The sequence below is a fragment of the Gekko japonicus genome, unplaced genomic scaffold, assembly GCF_001447785.1.
Source record: "Gekko japonicus isolate JY-2015 unplaced genomic scaffold, Gekko_japonicus_V1.1 scaffold1918, whole genome shotgun sequence".
Classification (NCBI taxonomy): domain Eukaryota; kingdom Metazoa; phylum Chordata; class Lepidosauria; order Squamata; family Gekkonidae; genus Gekko; species Gekko japonicus.
This window is the reverse complement of record NW_015174895.1, coordinates 192,076-205,045: the sequence shown is the minus strand read 5'-3', so window position 1 is coordinate 205,045 and position 12,970 is coordinate 192,076. Positions and strand designations below refer to the sequence as shown.

Here is a 12,970-nt window from a genome sequence, read left to right as displayed (position 1 = left end):
GCAGGAATTCATTAGTATAACAGGCCACACCTAACAGCAGAAACTCATTAGGATTGGCTACAGTAAGGGTGTGTGGTCTAACATGCAAAGAAGTTCCTGCTACAAAAAAAGCCCAGGGTTTTGACAACAAAGTAAACAGAATAAGAAGCAAAAGGTGAGTGTGGTAATGTGGGGTGTGTGGCCTAATATGCTAATGAGCCGTGATGTCAGGGTGTGGCTTAATATGCTAATGAGTTGCTGCTGTTGGGTGTGGCCTATTATGCTAATGAGTTCCTGCTGGGCTTTTTCTACAAAAAAACCCCTGTTGAAACCCTTCCTTTGTTACCCAATACGTGCTCTTCATTTATCTGTTTGTCTGCCAGGTAACCGAGAGAGAGTTGAAGTCTGGAGGTGCAAACACGCAGGTGACTGAAAAGAACAAGAAGGAGTATATTGAAAGGATGGTGAAGTGGCGTGTGGAAAGGGGCGTCGTTCAGCAAACAGAGGCTCTCGTCCGTGGCTTCTACGAAGTAAGCATGGAAGTTTGGCAGGGCCAGCAAAGTCATCCCACTGTCAGTGACCAAATTATACAGAGAAACATGATGGTATCTTAGTGGTCACAGCAAGCTAGTTTGCAGTCACAGCAAGCCAGTTTTCACAATGGGTGTGGAAGCTACTGGTAACTATAGTGCTGTGGAAGCAAATGGATTGTTTTTCTAATGTATGCCAAGTAGGGGCCTAGTTCAAAAAGGAAATTGAAATGTCACAGAATTTCTTTCTCTCCCCTCCTATATACCCCCCACACAGAAAAATAAAACCCACAAAAACAGAACCCATCCTTTAAAATATTGGTAAGTCATAAACAATGATCAGAAAAGCACTCTAATCCAGCTGCACGGTTTAAATATCAGTTTAAATATCAACAACCCCCCCGTTTAAAAGTGCCGTCTTCCAACAGTTGATAGAACATCAGTACGATGTTCCAAAGGTAGGATTGTTGATGCCACAGGAAAGATAGTGCTCAACTTGTTTGTTCAGTTTATTCATCCAAGCCTCTAGCTGCACACAATTCACTGTATACAATCATGGTGGCCCTAGGTGGGGATGTACAGCTGCGTCAAAAAAGATCACCAAGCTGCCAGTTTCATAATACTCAGATGAACATCACAAAAGGTGCATCCAGGTGCCAGTTTACCTGTATGCACCCATCTTGGCTCGGTGTATTTTCTTTTTCTTTTCTTCCATTCACGTCAGTTTTTATGTGTCAGCATTGTTTATACCAAAAAAATAAATCGCTAATGCTTGATCTAGCTACTGCTGTACTGGTCAGCTAGAGGCACTCGTTAATGCATGCAAAGAGATACCAAATAGGTAAGGAGATACTTCTGCTGGAACAACTTTTTGACAGTAAGGAAATACACAAGCTGTCAAAATTAACACAGAATCTGATAAATAGATCTGTGTGGCTGGAAACATTGTCTAGCTTTACACGCACAGGATTTCATTCAGGCCCATCATGCTCAGAAGGCTGATGGATATATTTATTTATCTACTTCCTTTATTTCTCACTGAGACTCAAGGCAGATTACACGGTGTAAAACAATGCAGTCAAATACCATGTGCTATCTAATAAGCAATGCCATAGGACTAGGATTTAAAAAATTGGAAAAGAAATATCAGACAGAATATGTCAAACAATGCAGAAGATGGAATCCCAAAAGTAGAATACGATGCAGTAAAATAATACATTCCACAAATACATCATACAGCCTGTGAAGTGTGGCATAGACTACAGTCTTGCTTCCTTTATAATAAAAGCGGTTTCCTGAACAAGCCATCATCTTCATAAGGAAGACCTATTTGAAGGCAGGCAGCATTTCTCTTTCACAAATCAGTTGTTTTAGGGCTAGCTGCAAAAAGCACTAAAAGTGTGATTTGTCTTTTCAGGTTGTAGACTCAAGGCTTGTCTCTGTTTTCGATGCCAGGGAGCTAGAATTGGTTATAGCTGGCACTGCGGAAATAGACCTCAATGACTGGCGCAACAACACAGAATATCGGGGTGGTAAACTATCTAGTTGCTTTTCCTTCCCATCTTCCATTTCATTACATCAGTGTTACCTTCTTGATGGCAGTTCTCACTGAGTTCTTTACGAGGGGCTGTGTTTAAACACCCATTTGGCCTATAGAGCACAGGCTGGTCCACTGGTGAGTACTGCTTGAGGGTCACTCCAAGGATTATAGAGATAGGATGTTACCTAGCCCAGGACACAGAACTGTAGTGATTCCTGTCCCGTGGTCACCAATAACGTGGACCTGCAATAATTGCAAAAATCTCCGCAGCGGCCATCCTGTGTACTGCTACATTTTCAGGTCACGTGGTATACAAGTAGGGTTGCCAGGCCCGCAGCTGCAAATCTTGGGAGCTTTGTGGGGCGGAGCCTGGGAAGGAGAAGCGTTGGGGACACTGTGACATCACTGTGACATCACCACCATGACCCCCAAAACTCTAGGAATTCTCCTGATCTCTGTGTTAAAGACCTTAGGGATTGCAGGAATTCCTAGAGCTCCAGGGTTCTCATCTTTTTTCTCCCCTCCTGGTGCTTGATTGATTGAGCACAAGTGACTGAGGGCAGGGATAGGAGTTTGCCCACTGTGAGTGGGCATCTGGGAAACCTAAATACAGCTGAGGATGAGCCCAAATTTGAACTTGTCCATGCTCAAATCTAGTACAGTAACCTGGAGGAAATTTGACGCTGTTGTTCCATGTTCGAGCTACCTACAGGATTTAGGACAGCCAGAGTTACAGAGCTTATAACTGTTGACATCCCAAAAGTACTATCTGGGAAATGTGGCTGAAAGCGGACGACTTACAGACTTGAGAACTTGCAATCAATTATTTAAAAGCTCCAGGTACTATTATTGTAGTATAGCATTGGGAATAGGCTACAACAAGTCTTCTTGTCACACCATCTCTCTCCCTCTCTCCCCCTCTCTCTTTCTTTCAGTATTGGCATACAAGTTCCCCAAAAGGTAGTTGCTCACCTTTGCTGATCTTGCCCCTAAATGTGACACAATAGGGTGCAATCTCAATCCATGCAAAACAACAGCAAACCACAATCAGCTTAGCTAGAACCTTGCAACTTGCAGGAATTCCATGAAAGACCCTCAGAGATCCCTAGGCAGGCCAGTGATTGTGGACAGTGTTCTCCATAGGTACAAAATTTGAATAGTACTAATAGCTGGGACAGAAATAAATTACAACATGTCAAGAGAAGGCAACCGATCGTATTGCATTAGTCCATCGTCATAAACGACTGCAGCTTCCTGTGGGATGTTTCTAATGCATTTCTCATTTGCACACTTTCTCTTTTAGGTTACCATGATGGCCATATTGTAATACGATGGTTCTGGGCTGCGGTAGAGAGGTTCAACAATGAACAGAGACTACGGCTGCTACAGTTCGTCACGGGGACATCTAGTGTGCCCTATGAAGGCTTTGCAGCCCTTCGAGGGAGCAATGGACTACGGCGCTTCTGCATAGAGAAATGGGGCAAAATAACATCCCTTCCCAGGTATTCTCCTTTTGCAACTTTATTTATTTAATAGTCCAGTGATCCAGACTATCACGTGCTGTTGGCAACATTTATTCTCATTCTTTCATCTTATCATTGGTTAACTTTCATTTATACCCATACCTCATAAAGGGGCTGTAGAGCCTCGGTAACTCCATCTTCGTTACCGGCTGGTGCTTGAGTGCTGCGAGGGGACAAGCCATCAATTGGATCCCAAGAGAGTATTCCTCTCTCTCAGGCTTGTTAGCAGCTCTTATCTAGGAAGCCTGATTTGTTTTCTCTCACCACTAGACACCAGGTGCAAGATGGCCTGGCTCATCCTAGTGTTTTGGACAGCTTGATTAATGAATTTTTTGGCTTATAGCCGGCAATTAAAGTATAAGGTCCTTAGTTTTAGCTATGCATCTCATCTCGAGGTTTGGCTAAGTTTCTCTGTGTGCCTGTGCAGTCGAGACCCAGTAGATGGGATCTTAGCCTGCTATTTCTGTAAGCTCAATCATGGCTTATTAAAATCTCCTTGTAAGCAAACCTGGATCTTGCATATCGTTTTCTTATGATTTCTGTGAAACCTGAGCTCCTGGCCAGATTCTCAAACAGGGGCACAATAGCGTGTAATGTTATTTAACATGTTCAGCATAAAAATAATTTAAAATCAAAATTTTAATCCCCTAATAAAACACATCTGGTGCAATAAAACAAACTCATGCCCCCACCCAGTCTTACTTGTGATTTAAAATGGCTACATTAAATGTTAAAAGTGTTGTTTCACCTGCAGAAAATGGGGCTTTCACAGAGCATTCTCTAGATAGGCTGTGGTGTCCAGATGCCATGCCAACGATACCTTTAAAAAGGTCTCTCTTTTTAAAAAATGGATATCAATATCGCTCCCTGTGATGTTTGCCTTGTGCCCTCCCCTACTTTTTTTTTTTAAAGATACCAGGCCAAAATGTTTCTTTCTATCCAGACTTTTTAATTACAGGGTTGAGCCTGCCCATGTGGTGTCCAGATGCCATGCCAACGATACCTTTAAAAAGGTCTCTCTTTTTAAAAAATGGATATCAGTCCAGCTGACAACTGGTGTTCCACAAAGTACTCATCACACTTCTTCTGTGGTGGATGACCCCGGACTGGGCGCAGCAAGGGGTGAGAAGCACCAAAAGAAACTTGACCCAAGCAGCACCCACAGTGAAGGAAGGAGCCTGCTTATGCCATTTGGGCATGCCCAGACCTCAGATACTTTGGTGTCCGTTGCAGAAAGTCCAGAATGTACCTGCCCTGTGCTATGGTGGTAAAAATACCATAACAAATTAAATGATTTAAAAAACTGCTACCCTTTAAAACCGCTCTAGAGTCTGCACTCTGAGGCAGGTTGCTTGATCCTGCCTACTGTTAGCACTGCCCCAGTATAAAGAGTAATCTGCTGATTTCTGTCACAAGTTGCACACAACTCGAGGCAACTCCATAATGTGGCTTTTGACTCTTATCATCGCATTTCAGAACTTGTGGGGGTTTATTTTTAATTATTTAAGTTCTATTGATAAAATACAAACAGTACAACAAAACCCCCCGGGGGGACTTGGCAAACCTACTTCTAGGAGGTTAAAGTTATCAGCTCGGTTGCCACCTGTAATTTCTGAGAGTGAGGATAATTTCTTCAGAGGTGAGGAGGACACGTCGATTGTGGAATATCGCTCCCTGTGATGTTTGCCTTGTGTCCTCCCCTACTTTTTTTTTAAGATACCAGGCCAAAATGTTTCTTTCTACCCAGACTTTTTAATTACAGGGTTGAGCTTATCACCAGGGACAGCCTGCCCGCTAGGTGGACCTAGGCCGTTGCCTAGAGTGCCAGCAAGGGGTGAGAAGCACCAAAAGAAACTTGACCCAAGCAGCACCCACAGTGAAGGAAGGAGCCTGCTTATGCCATTTGGGCATGCCCAGACCTCAGATACTTTGGTGTCCGTTGCAGAAAGTCCAGAATGTACCTGCCCTGTGCTATGGTGGTAAAAATACCATAACAAATTAAATGATTTAAAAAACTGCTACCCTTTAAAACCGCTCTAGAGTCTGCACTCTGAGGCAGGTTGCTTGATCCTGCCTACTGTTAGCACTGCCCCTGTATAAAGAGTAATCTGCTCATTTCTGTCACAAGTTGCACACAACTTGAGGCAACTCCATAATGTCGCTTTTGACTCTTATCATCGCATTTCACAACTTGTGGTGTTTTTTTAAAAAATTATTTAAGTTCTATTGATAAAATACAAACAGTACAACAAAATGCAGCAAAACAGAGGGAGTTACAAACCAGCAATAGCACATGACTAAAACACAACTTATTTAATAAACTAAACTACACTTTAAACTGGTGTAAAGTTTTGTCAAACAAGTTACTTATGAGTTGCCTGAGAGTATCGACAACTGGTAAGGACGTTGTATCTAATTGATATAATGTGTGGAGTAGGTGTCAAAGTGTGCGTCAGAGAGCTCTTTAGATCCGCGCAAGGTACGGGTGCCTCATGGATTTAAATGTAATGTCCAGACATCAACATCTGGGAAACGTCCAGTGTCCGTTGCAGAAAGTCCAGAATGTACCTGCCCTGTGCTATGGTGGTAAAAATACCATAACAAATTAAATAATTTAAAAAACTGCTACCCTTTAAAACCGCTGTAGAGTCTGCACTCTGAGGCAGGTTGCTTGATCCTGCCTACTGTTAGCACTGCCCCTGTATAAAGAGTAATCTGCTCATTTCTGTCACAAGTTGCACACAACTTGAGGCAACTCCATAATGTCGCTTTTGACTCTTATCATCGCATTTCACAACTTGTGGTGTTTTTTTAAAAAATTATTTAAGTTCTATTGATAAAATACAAACAGTACAACAAAATGCAGCAAAACAGAGGGAGTTACAAACCAGCAATAGCACATGACTAAAACACAACTGTCATTATTTAATAAACTAAACTACACTTTAAACTGGTGTAAAGTTTTGTCAAACAAGTTACTTATGAGTTGCCTGAGAGTATCGACAACTGGTAAGGACGTTGTATCTAATTGATATAATGTGTGGAGTAGGTGTCAAAGTGTGCGTCAGAGAGCTCTTTAGATCCGCGCAAGGTACGGGTGCCTCATGGATTTAAATGTAATGTCCAGACATCAACATCTGGGAAACGTCCATCTTCCGTGAGCATCTCGTTTTGCCGCGCCTCGGAGCCGTACTAAAAAGATACTACTTTAAATCTGGAGTTTTCGGTTCCGATGGGCCACTCGCGGACTTTCCCCCTTCTGATCGTTTCAGCGTGCAATTAAAAATGGTGCCCGTTCGGGATGGTCTGATGTCAGACCATCTCGAATGGGCGCCATTTTAAAAAAATCTTGATTCTGCACATGCGCGGATAAACAAGGCTGCAATATCATGCCTGTGCGCATGCACAAAAAGATTTTTTAAAAACCAACCACGCGTGAACCACGCGTGCCTCCTTTAGTGGACACCGTCTAGACAATCCACAGCAGAAACAGTGCTCAGTAAGGCGATTCCCCTGGGGGTTGTCTGGTCGTGTGAGGATACATTAAAAAGATCAGGATCAAATTTGAGCCGGCATAATGGTGGGATTAGCTGTCCATCTGAACGCACCCCAAGACACTATTAGATTAGAAGTGAAGCCAGGACGCGTAACTTGGGTTTTGTGGTAGAAAGTCATTTCCCGTCATGTATTGCAGGAAAGGAGACCAAGTACATACCAATTACAACTTGTGGTTTTAATCCAATACTTACGGGGATGGAATGAACCAGTGGTACTACATGCCAGGCATACCTCCATGTGGAGCAGCATTCACTATAATTAAGGATTCATTTGAAAGGGAGAGCCACCTCATTTTCACCCCTGGGCCAACTCTGCAGAGCAGCAAGCCCCCCAAAATGGCAGAGTGCTCCCTGTGCCAAAAGGATTATTTTGAGTTATTAGCCTTCTGATTTAGGGATCCAGGAATCCCAAAATGATTTGGCGTGATCTTTTTTGGCCTGTGGCATTTTGACCATCGTGCTAGGCTTTCAGTGATATCAGTCATCTATCTGGACATTGTGTTCTGATTACAAACTGTCCAAAAGAAATAATACCATCTAGCATGTGCATCTAATGTTTTCCTTTAAAATAATGGTTTCTACAACTTCTGTTAGAAAGTTAACAGTGCCTCATGGGTTATGAAGCCTCCTAAACTCTGAGAGAGGAGAGGGAGAAAACACATCACAATGGGAACATTTTTTTAAATCCTTTACACTGCACACTGCATAATCTATCACCTCCAACAATCAACACACACATCTCCCCACCAACCAGGAATGTACTAAGTGTATCATTTAGACCAGGCCTGAGTGTCCCCTAAATCCTAGTCTTGAGACCAGTGTTCCCTCTAAGCTGAGCTAGTGTGAGTTAGCTCACAGTTTTTTAGCCTCCAGCTCACACATTTTTGTCTTAGCTCAGGAAGGATGGCTCCAGAGCAAATTAATTTATGCAATAGCCAAATCACTCACTCACAACTTTAATGCCAGTAGCTCACAAAGCAGAATGTTTGCTCACAAGACTCCACAGCTTGGAGGGAGCATTGCTTAGGACTGGTTGCATTTATGAAACTTTCATCTGAAGTTGTTATTTATGATTGGGTATAATTTATTTCTTTTCTGTGTCTTCCTTTGAGAGGAGGTGGGCCCTGGTATATCTGGAATCCACCCAAATCCAGTTGCAGGACTGGTTCAACCCTTTTGAAAGGAAAACCTCTGAATCTGCCACGGGCAAAACTGGAAGGTCTTTTCAGGACATTCTTTATGTACCACCCATTCTTTCCAAAGCTTTTGAGAACTGCACTTATTTTTCACAAAATGGGCTAATTACAAATTGCCTAGAAATCTACTGATATTAACTTGCTAAGTAGGGGAAAGGAAGGAAGTTTTAGGGGTTATGCTCCAGGCTTTGGGGCCTATTGAGTTCTAAAAAGTTAATTGGCCTCTTTCGGCTTGCCTAACTTTTATTGTTCTCTCAGATAAGTATTTGTTCAGCTAATCTTGAGATATGAATGTATGCTATTTTACATTCATCTGCTAATTACACTTCTCCCAAAGAGGCTTTGTCTCCAGAAGAGTAAATTAGATAATTGGGACTTTCCCACATTTGGAGCAGTGGTTTAGCTGCAGAAGCAACTGTTTGCCTTCTGGTTTCCTGAGCAGAAATATTAGTGTTGCCAACCTCCAGACAGGGCCCAGGGACCTCTCAGAATTACAACTGATCTCCTGATGAAAGAGATCCGTTCCCTGGGAGAAAACAGCTGCTCTGGAGGGCAGACTCCATGGCATTATACCCTGTTCATCCCAAGCTCTACCCCCAAATCTCCAGGAATTTCCCATCCTGGAGTTGGCAACGCACATTTGTGGATCTGAGGAAGTAGTTCAGAATTACACAGAAAGTTGCAAATCAAGATTTTAATTTATTAAAAACATTTCTACCCCACCTTATCTCCTCTCACTCAAAGCAGCTAACAATAGGTTGCAGGGCAGAGATTAGAACAGTCCAAACTGAAAAAAATCAAAACACAAATTAAAATATGCAAATTACAAATTTAAAAACACTCAAGATTTAAAACACACAAGAATTTTGTTAAAAATGCAGGATTAACAAACACCGGATCAGAACAAGCATATTCAAATCTGCTGTAACCATTTACCTTCCATCAAACACTGTCTGGAATAAGAATGCCATACATGCCTCTGTAAACTGAGCCAACTCTGGCAGGCCATTTCAGAAGACTGTGCTTGTCATGGAGAAAATTCCATGGTATCATTGTAGCTTTGTAATGGTTGCTGATGTGTAAAAGGGGGGGGGGGTGATTTGCAGGTGGGAAATGGCATGTGGAAACAGTACTCAACCCTTTCCTTGCCCATCTCTTTTCTTCTGCAGTACCTATCAGGCATTTTCCCCCATCCAGGATTAGGAGTTGTATTTCCTAGTTAAGAAGGGACAGGGATAGTTGTAGGTCAATTTATTTTGCCACTCCAATGCCTTCCTCCGGCACTACTCCTACCAGGTCAAGCAGGCTCTAGGGCAGCGATTCAGCAGTCCACCTTGGATGCCCAGGTGAGGGTAGCACAGGTGTGAGGAGGAGTCCCTCCAAGGGTTGCAACCCTCCAGGTGGAGTCTGGAGTTCTCCCACAATGATAGTGTGTCTCCAAACTACAAAAATCAGTTCCCTGGAAGAAAATGGCAGCTTTGGAAGGGAAGACTCTATGGTATGCCGTAGACCGTAGGTGAAACCCCTCCCCAAACCGTCCCCTGCCACAAGCATCACTCCCAAATGCCCAGGGATTTTCCAGGCCAGAACTGGCAAGTCTAGTGTCTCCTCCCGCGCCACTCCCACCATTTAGTGGAAAGAGTACCTAAGAGGAGAGGTTGTAGGTGGAAAATGGTCAACAGGAGCAAAGTTTTGTGCCTTATTAACCACAAGTCCTCTGTTGCACATCATCTCCCCCTCACACCATTGTGTTGCATGGCACCAGCGAAGCCAGGGTTGCGACCAGACATGTTGTCCCAGCTTCACCCGCTACTATACAGATTGTGCTGGTGGTTCAGAATTTTTGAGCAGACTGCCAACTCTTTAGTAAAACGGACATGTTGTCTTTACACTTTGCAGAGCACATACCTGTTTCAACCGCCTGGATCTTCCACCATATCCATCGTATTCAATGCTGTATGAAAAGCTGTTGACGGCTGTTGAAGAAACTAGCACCTTTGGACTTGAATGAGGAAAGTCAGGCTTTTCGGGTGTATTCCTGGTCGGTGACATCAGTTCCTTTTCTGCTGCCATATGGGTTTTTTTGTGTGTTTTTATTTGTGGGGTGGGAAATCAGGACTGACAAAAACAAAAAGCTGTGCATGAAGAAACAGCCTTCCTTTAAGAACTTAACCTTCATGCTTTCATCTTCGGTTTCCAATGGACAACTAGCCTGTATGCAATATAAAAACAAAAAAACAAAAAACAACTGTCTCAAGGTCTCTGTGTATCTCCACATACCTCCATTAGCAACAATGAAAATATGAATGCAAGTTATGCTACACTTGACCAAATGTTAATGTTTACTTCCATCTACGTTGATTTAAAAAAAAAACATTCAAGCATTCCAAGCTTTTATATGCCCACCTCTCCTCGATTACCCACAGTTCATCTTGCATCTTAACAGCTGCGTCCACTAATGGGAGCCAGCCAAGAATTCCTTTCATCCATCCTTGATTTTCTTGTACGTACTGTGCATAGGTGAAAGACACCTATGAGCAAAACTGAATTTTTTTATATGTGAACTTGTAACCCAAATCAACTGCATCAGCTGAACCTGGGCCAGACACATGGTGCAGATCAGACATTTGAAACAAAGCAAACATGTGATGCAATGCAGAATGGGTTAGTAGTTGTTTAAAAAATGTTCAGTGCTGGTACTGGAATGACCTTGCACTTCAGAGCCATTGAGGCATGGAGGGGATTGTAATGTTTATTGTGATGACTTGCCACATGAGAAGCACAAATTTGTGCGCCCAAGAAGGATGTCTTATGATTGAGCATAATAGACAAGGCCCATCTTACCAATTACTGTACATAGTAAAACAAAATCGGAAGACTGTTCACTCCCTTCTTGATATCTCCTGGTTCTGTTTATTGATTCTTTGTTTTCTGATGTTGAAATGCTTCCTTACCGAAAAGAAAACTAGACAATCCTGCGCCATGTATTGGAAGCCATTAATTGCTTATGGTTATCAATTGACCTTAAGTGGTGGTTTGGTTTCGTTTCTCATTGATCTTAATCCTCCATAATCACAGCACTGGTTCTACATAGAAGAATTTGACCAAAATTCAGTTAATGCGAAGCTGCAGAGGATAGGCATTGTGGCAGGATGAATGACCACGTTATCTCAACATTTAAACTGGTTCCTAAAGCCCCACTGATCCTATTTGTTAGTGAGCTGGAGAAACTAAACTCTTACTTAGCCCTTTGAAATAATGGATCCTATGCAGTTCAATCCTGTGCGGAGTTACACCTCCTGTCTAAGGCTACTGAATCCATGGATTTAAGACAGGAGTAACTATGCTGCATTTGGTCGCACTGCTTGCGTTGGAATTTGTGTACTTTGACAGGCACTGCCAAAACGTATTTTTTAAAAATAAAATCCACTTTGTCCTGTCCTTCATTTCCACTGCCCTAATTTTCCAAGGCTGCAGTCCTATGCACACTTACATCTGGGTGAACATGTGTAGAACTGGACTAAATGTTTATTTTGGCCTTTTACTTTATGACGGCCCAAGTGATTAATTTGTTTTGGGATCAAAGTTTCTTCCCAGCGGGGAGCCAGTAAGTTCACATGTCCAAGGTCAGCTCAATCCACGTTCCTGTACAAATCTTGAGCTCCCAAAGTGTCTCCTAAAACATACTTACCCTTGAAAGCTGCTACTTCTCTTTAAAGAGGCAAATTTATCTTCAGGCTAGAATCATTTGAGGGGAGAGTCTCTCACCCAAGTTAGAAAAAAATGAGTGGCTTTTATGATAGATATGATATATATACCAGTTTTCAGCTGGTAGACTGCTCTTTAACTGAAAGACTTCAGGGTACAGCCCAGCCAACATCATGCACTTTTAGATTTCATTGATTTCAGTGGTTGGACCCTGCCGAGACATTCCGCTTGTGGATGCTGTTTCCTCTGACCGAAGGAGTGTCCCCCTGACTTAAGGTGTTAAGTCTTGAATCAGGGAAAGTCTCCTTCCGTCAGAGGGAACAGATCCACAATGGGAGAATTTTAAGCCCATGTTTAACTCTCCCACTGAAAGAAAGAACACTTAGGGAGCAATCCTAAATAGGTATACTCTGAGGCAATTCCTATTTTATTCTGTGGGGTTTACTCTGAAGAAAGTGTTCTTAGGGTTTGCAGCCTGAAAAATGCTCACATTGGCCCATGGAAACTTTTCAGATTTTTTTTTTATTTAACAGACACTCTGTTGGGAAACCTCTATGATCTTCCAAGTCTAAAATGCTTTCAGGGGGGAAAAGCAAAGCAAAGATCATTTGCAAGGCAAATTTGGACCTTATAGGTATATGAAATCCTGGTGCTCTTACCTGGTCTGCATACTGAGTTAAAGAGTAGGTGGGCCAGAGTAATATTGGGTTGTTCAGATGATATAAACCAGCCTTACCTTGTTTGTTTTTGCCTGATGAAAAACTTTTCAAAAGCTCACAGGGTCTCTTAAAGCACAGCCCAGTCAGCACTACTCATCTTGAGTTATCGCGTTCCATGGAAACAAAAGGCAGAAATTAAAGAGACACATTTTTTAAGCCAGACAGGTTGAATGACAATTAAACCTCCCCCTGCCCCAGGTGAAATTGCACTTTAAAAT

The 12,970-nt window shown here is 42.5% G+C and overlaps 1 protein-coding gene across 1 annotated transcript in view; it reads left to right on the top strand.

Moving 5' to 3' along the window:
• Window positions 1–10,474, top strand: part of HECW1 (HECT, C2 and WW domain containing E3 ubiquitin protein ligase 1) — a gene marked incomplete at its 5' end in the record, with an annotated part of 168,454 nt that extends 157,980 nt beyond the window's left edge. The window contains 4 exons of the mRNA XM_015424960.1: window positions 363–509; window positions 1,927–2,041; window positions 3,353–3,551; window positions 10,225–10,474. Coding sequence (XP_015280446.1) covers window positions 363–509; window positions 1,927–2,041; window positions 3,353–3,551; window positions 10,225–10,336 — 573 coding nt within the window. The remainder of the gene's footprint in view (window positions 1–362; window positions 510–1,926; window positions 2,042–3,352; window positions 3,552–10,224) is intronic.
• Window positions 10,475–12,970: the final 2,496 nt, after the last annotated feature.